The sequence below is a fragment of the Gossypium hirsutum genome, chromosome A08, assembly GCF_007990345.1.
Source record: "Gossypium hirsutum isolate 1008001.06 chromosome A08, Gossypium_hirsutum_v2.1, whole genome shotgun sequence".
Taxonomy (NCBI): domain Eukaryota; kingdom Viridiplantae; phylum Streptophyta; class Magnoliopsida; order Malvales; family Malvaceae; genus Gossypium; species Gossypium hirsutum.
The window spans coordinates 50,435,496-50,441,976 of NC_053431.1; the positions used below are offsets into that span (position 1 = coordinate 50,435,496).

The 6,481-nt window shown below is 36.6% G+C and overlaps 1 protein-coding gene across 4 annotated transcripts; it reads left to right on the forward strand.

Annotated features, from left to right (window-relative positions):
- Positions 1 to 217: 217 nt before the first annotated feature.
- Positions 218 to 5,731, forward strand: LOC107945949 (polypyrimidine tract-binding protein homolog 2). 4 transcript variants are annotated; one of them, XM_016880138.2, is made up of 11 exons: positions 218 to 420; positions 522 to 765; positions 866 to 1,075; positions 1,243 to 1,304; positions 2,890 to 2,952; positions 3,418 to 3,513; positions 3,715 to 3,772; positions 4,072 to 4,176; positions 4,269 to 4,350; positions 4,608 to 4,720; positions 5,001 to 5,731. In XM_016880138.2, the coding sequence occupies exons 2-11, from the start codon at positions 580 to 582 to the stop codon at positions 5,370 to 5,372; spliced, it is 1,347 nt and encodes a 448-aa protein (XP_016735627.1). In that variant the 5' UTR covers positions 218 to 420; positions 522 to 579; the 3' UTR covers positions 5,373 to 5,731. The 4 variants fall into 4 exon arrangements, with proteins under 4 accessions (XP_016735627.1, XP_016735633.1, XP_016735611.1 ...); XM_016880144.2 differs by having other exon boundaries at positions 1,246 to 1,304; XM_016880122.2 differs by lacking the exon at positions 1,243 to 1,304 and adding an exon at positions 3,038 to 3,111.
- Positions 5,732 to 6,481: the final 750 nt, after the last annotated feature.

Below are 6,481 nucleotides of genomic sequence, written 5' to 3' on the forward strand. Positions count from 1 at the left end.
TAAATATTAGTATTTTTCAAAAGTAGTCGTAAATAATTCTCCAGTTGCACGTTTTTATATTCCACAGCAACGTGGGCACCAAAGTTTAAGAATCCGAAGACGCTGCCTTAGTGGCCAAAAGGCCCAAAACGAAAAGAAAAACCGCTGCCTCGGGTCGGGTAAAGTCCGGTCCTTTCGTTTCTCAAGAAAAGTAATATAAGAAGGGAAAATACAATCCAATCCAATCTCTCCTTCCCGAATACATAACGCCCATCGGCGCCAAAAGCCCAGGACGATGCCCATCCCTTAATAAAACCAAAACGAATTTAATGAAAGACGGAAAATCTACCATACCAATTTATCTCAAATTCCTTGAAGCCCTAACTTAACGAACTTCAGAAGTTTCCACGGATTTTCTCATTAGTTTCTTTTTGTTTTCAGGTTTATTTTATTCCCTTAATTTCATTGCATTTTCCTGGTTTTGATTGATCTATGTATATATTTCGATTTTGAATTAAACATATATATTTTTTGGCATCTAGGGTTTCTGATCTGTCTTCTCTTGCCAAAAATTTTTAGAGGGGTTGATTTCCGACCGGGATGGCCTCGGTATCAAGTCAGCCGCAGTTCCGTTACACTCAACCCCCATCTAAGGTGCTGCATTTGAGAAACTTGCCATGGGAGTGTACGGAGGAAGAGTTGATCGAGCTGGGGAAGCCATTTGGTAAGGTCGTTAACACCAAGTGCAATGTTGGAGCCAATCGTAATCAAGCTTTCATTGAATTCGTAAGTTTAATCAGATTTTTTTTTAAAATTCTGGTCAAATTTCTTCCACCATATTAATGAAGTTAGTAATTAAATATATGTTTTTGTTTACCCTTCTTAGGCTGACTTGAATCAAGCTATTGCCATGATATCGTATTATGCTTCATCTTCAGAGCCTGCTCAAGTAAGGGGTAAAACGGTCTACCTGCAATATTCTAACAGGCAAGAAATTGTAAACAACAAAACGACTGCAGATGTTGCCGGGAATGTACTGTTGGTAACAATCGAAGGTCAAGATGCACGGCTTGTTTCCATAGATGTATTGCACTTGGTAAGGATGGCGTATGTCTCTTCTCCTTTTTGTTTAGAAGGGTGTGAAGTTACTATTTCTAAGTTGTTGTTTGATATGATTTCATGTAATAACTAGGGTTGTGTAGTTTTTGTCACGCTCTTTTGGAGAAAAGCTTTTGTGTTTTGACATGAGTGTGAATGGATCAGCAGGATCATGTCAAGGGAATAATCTCCAATGGCAGCTTAGTGCATCGTGAGAAAGAGAACATGTGTGTTTGTCTCCTTTCTCCTTTCCTTAACACTGCCTCTCTCTTCCTTACTCTTCCTTACTTACCTCCTATTCCTACCATTTAGGATTTGTTTTTCATTTCTTCTTCATGTGCATCATCCATCACCCTTGGACTTTTTAGATGTTTGGTGTCACTATGTTTTTTGTTTGTGCTGCTACTGCCAATGAAGTTTGTGCTCCATTTACATTTTTTTTTTGCATATATGGTCTGTATTATATATTTGTTCGATATAATAGTTGCTAGTTTTGCTGAGTGTCAAAATCGTCACTCCTCATTGAACATGAACAAGGTAGTAAAGTGCTTCAGATTTCTTGGCTATGTGAAGCAATGTCCAAACAATTGTCTAAGACCCTGAATTGATGGTAGCATTGAGGGAGGTGCATGCTTTGGTGCATAAGGCACTGTCTTATTAGAACAAAAGGTGCTTAAGGCAAGTGCCTCCCTGAATTGGTAGTTCTTTTTAGAAACTTTGATTAGGCAGCCAATCATCCATGTAACAGGCTTTGGTTCTTGTCCATTGTGCCCTTTATTCACAGAATTGGACTGTCATCATCATTAGCTTGTGAAAGATTGAAAGATCCTTCTGTCTGTTTCTGCTCATGCTAACATATTTATCTTTCCCCATTTTGGGATAAAACTTTATTTATAATTATTAATATAAGCTCTCAATGATATAGGAGTAATATGAGGCAGCTAGTTGTCACAGTCTCAGTTTTCTCTTTTTATTTTCTATACATCTGTTTTTAGGAGTTAATTGTTTGCCTGGATATAGTTCTACTAAAAAACCAGGTTATTTATCTTAGGTACGTTCCAACTTTTTATAGAGATGAGTGGTCTATGTATATATTTGCGCTATATACATGCATATATAAATATATATCAAAATCTTTTACAATTAGGTGCCTATCGTTAGTCCTCAGTTAGTGGTATCTTCTTTCTGCCTGGGTTTAGCCTGATTCTGATTCTAGAATCTGGTGCTTATAGCAACTTTTGCCTTTGACATCCTCCTTCATGGGCTTTAATGATTAAAATCCTAGAGCAATTAATATCTGTCCCCTAGTCTGCAGTTTGCTGCAATTTATTTGAAGCAGGTAGAGACTGGAGATTTACATTTTATCCTTAGGGAAGAATGGTGATTGAATTAGTTTCTTAACTTATAAGTTGAGAGAATTGTTATTTTATAGAACTTGATAAAAAATGAAATTTGAGCAGTCTGATCTGTAGCCTGGTTTTATTTGTAAATTTCTGAGGTTTCATAGAACTCCTTCGTTGGTTTTTTCATCCTCACTCTTTTCATCTTTTGCGGCGTTCCACCATCCCGGTGAAATTAATTTAGCATGTACTGATCTTGTCAATTTCCTTGTAAAATCTGAGTTTCTCAAACTGTAGTCTGTTAATAAGTTCTATTGTTGTCTCCATGCTGAATGTTGTGGATATGTTAACTTATCTCTATTCCTTATTTTCTGGCAAACCTTTTACAGAACTGAAGATCGGAATTGCTTTTTGGAGTGCTTTTGCTTGATTTTTGTTAGTTCATCTTTGTTAAAAGTATTAAATAATGCAGGTATTTTCAGCTTTTGGATTTGTGCATAAAATTACTACCTTTGAGAAGACAGCTGGATTTCAGGTCAATGAATTAAATTTTCTTTTGGTATCTGTTGTTTTTTTTGGCTTTTTAATTAAGCTCAGTATATATCCTGCTTTTTATGTAGGCTTTGGTGCAGTTTTCAGATGCAGAAACAGCCACATCTGCAAAAACTGCCTTGGATGGACGAATCATCCCTAGGTGACGGTTGTATTAATTGTTAGACACGGTATTTAGTCCAACCGTAATGGACCATTTAGCTTTAGATGTGGTCCACTTACATTGAGCACATATTTCTATTGGGCCCTTGAACTTTTGGCAGATTGTTCCTGTTAGGTGTTACAACATCCTCACATATTTGGATTGTTTTAGTTCTTGATAAAGCATAGAGACAACTCACTGATTTAGAATTATAGTCCAAGCGAGGGTTGTAATTTTGCAGCTTATGTTCCTTTTGTTTTTGAAGGTTTTCATGCACATTGTACTCATTTTGTCCTGGGTTTTCAGGTACCTGCTTTCTGAAAATATATCTCCATGTACACTTAGGATTACTTATTCTGCTCATCCAGATTTGAGTGTGAAGTTTCAGAGCCACAGAAGCAGGTTTCCTTTATCTCCTCTTTGTATCTGATTCCAGATTGTAATTATTTTCCTGGCAGATAGTAATTTTATTATGTACATCATTCATCTCTTACATGTGTTGCTTCACCCTTCACTGGGGTGTGCAACTCATCTATCTGCTAGTGTTATCCATTTTTCACTATTTTATAGTAATTGTACATATTGTTTGCCCATTTCTTTCAGAGATTATACCAATCCCTATCTTCCTGTCGCTCCTTCGGCTATAGATGGAAGTGGCCAGGTAAAGAACATACTATTAACAATTGTGTCTCTTAACAGCAGTTAGAATTTTCATTTGTTCTCTGTGAATTATTTATGATACAGTTTCTTAGATCAGAAAACCTTAGTTTTGATCCATGTCACTTCCCATAAAATTTTTAAAATACTTGTGTTTCTCATCAAGGTGTTTCATGCATCAAGATTTTTATACTAGAGAGTTCAATAATATTGCTGCGTTACTGCACTGGACTCGGTAGTGTTTGTTATTTTTTTTATTTTTAATTTTTCATTATTAATGAAATTCATTTGTCGTCATTGCAGTTTAGTTTGGGTCTTGATGGGAAAAAACTCGAACCAGAAAGTAATGTTTTACTTGCATCAATCGAGAACATGCAGTATGCTGTTACATTGGATGTGCTACACATGGTATTACTGAAAGCAACTTTTATTTGTCTGTATAGTACCTCAACTAACACCGATTATTTGTCATTTTCTCTCTTTTCGTTGCCCTGTGTTAGGTCTTCTCTGCTTTTGGTCCTGTTCAAAAGATTGCCATGTTTGATAAGAATGGTGGACTACAGGCACTAATTCAGTACCCAGGTAATATTCGAACATGTTATCAAATGTGAATAATGGTCCTGTTCAAAAGACCATTACACACATTTGATAATTTCTGACTATTGTTGAAAAGGTTATATTTTTAAATTGACCCTACTTATTCATATAAATTAATCATTAGAATTTATGTCCTAATCCATTATGCTTTTTATATTCAAGGCAAGAACATACAAAAGAGTTTTGACACATTATTCCAGTCTTCCCTTAAATTTAAGTAGTAATGCTTTCATGTTTTGCAGATGTTCAGACAGCTGTTTTGGCTAAGGGCACCTTGGAAGGGCACTGCATATATGATGGAGGATTTTGCAAGCTCCATCTCTCATATTCACGCCACACTGATCTTAGTATAAAGGTATTTGGACAATACAATTTACTGATTGTTATCTAAATGATTGGTTTTGATGCAATAATTCAGCTTGGTGGCAAAATTGATAGCCACGCATTTTCTTTACACTTGCTCATTATGTTTTCTAGAAGGGTGTGAGGAGGGAAAGGGAGGCGGTAGTGTGTCAGCCATGTAGTCCCACCCTTCAAATCCTGCTATGTTGTTTTTAATTTTTGTTTGAATTACATGGCTGATTTTGTTTGATCTTGAGATTGCCACATTAATATGGTTGGTGGTTGCATTACAGGTCAACAATGATCGGAGCAGAGATTACACAATCCCTAACCCGGCCATGGTTAACCCTCAGCCTTCAACATTGAGGCAACAGCCAGTTCAAGCAATGGGTGGTCCAGCTGCTCATCAATACAATGGGGCTCCATATGCTTCAGGGTTACAACAACCTACAATGCTGCCTCAGCCTTCAGGTGGATGGACCTCAACTGTTCCGGCAGTGGCGCAGCAATCCATGCCAGTGCAGATGAGTAATCATCATCCTTACATACCACCATCCTCAATGCCTCAAACGAATCCCGGAATGATGCGAATGCCAGGCCAGGGAGGTGTACCACCAGACGCAGCAGGTGGGGCAATGCCTCCTTACAGATCCAATCAGATGTAATAGCATCTGTATATCTATCTAATATTACATAAAAACTGAGTTCGGTTAGCCTTAGCCGGCCACATGGTGGGTGATCACTACCATTTTTAATTTTGAATGGTGTCATGGTAAGCATTTTAAGGACTATTTTGGGCTAACATGTTCGTTTCTCGGAATTGCAAACGAGTGCAGAGCTGAGACTCAAAAAGAAAAGATATCGTAGATGTGTGTTATATATATAGAGAGAGAGAGAGAGAGGATTTTGGCTTCCTATTGTTGATGCTTTTACATAATGCCTTGGAATCCAAAGTTGAATTAAGAGATTTAAGAGATCATGTTATTTAATTATTTAGAATGAAATAAACTTAAAGTTTATGGAAGTATTTTAATGCCGTAAAGTCACGATTTTAACATAATTAAGATAGTTCTTTTGTAAATTTTATAATTGGGTAATTAGTTTAGCTTATTAACTAAAATTAATTACGAGTCCAAATTATATATGTGGGCCTTAAGGTTTCTCAAGTTTAATAAAATTATTTAGGAGTCCATGATACATACGTGGGTCTGTGGGTCTTAAAGTGACTCAAGTAGGGCAAAATAAGCAGACATGTTTCATATTACTTTCAGTAGTTCTCAACATGTTAGTAATTGTGGTAAAGTTTTATTTTGTTCATGTTGAAATTAAGTACAAATTGGCTAAAACTATTCGACAACAATTGCAAGATGACATTGGTGGCCAATTCCTCATTTAGAAGGAATCGAAGTTTTTCAAGACTTTCAATATAACCTATTATCTTAAGAATGTGAGTTCCCATAGTAATTCCCTCCACCATTTTGCATCGAAACAGAGCTTAAGAGGTCTTATACCTCTCTTGACGTGCTCTTATACCTCTCTTGACGTGCTTGCCCCTCATATAATTCTTTGAGGTGCTTGATCATATCATAGGCAACCATATCCTCATGTTGTTTTTGAAGTTCAGGAGTCATGGTGGCAAGTATTAGACATCTTATGTTTACCATGTCATCAATATGCTTCTTACAAGAATCCTTGTCAACTCTAGAGGCATTAGCTGCTAATTCATTAGGAACGAGTTCTTCAATGACAAATAATTTTCATTCTTGTTTGAGGA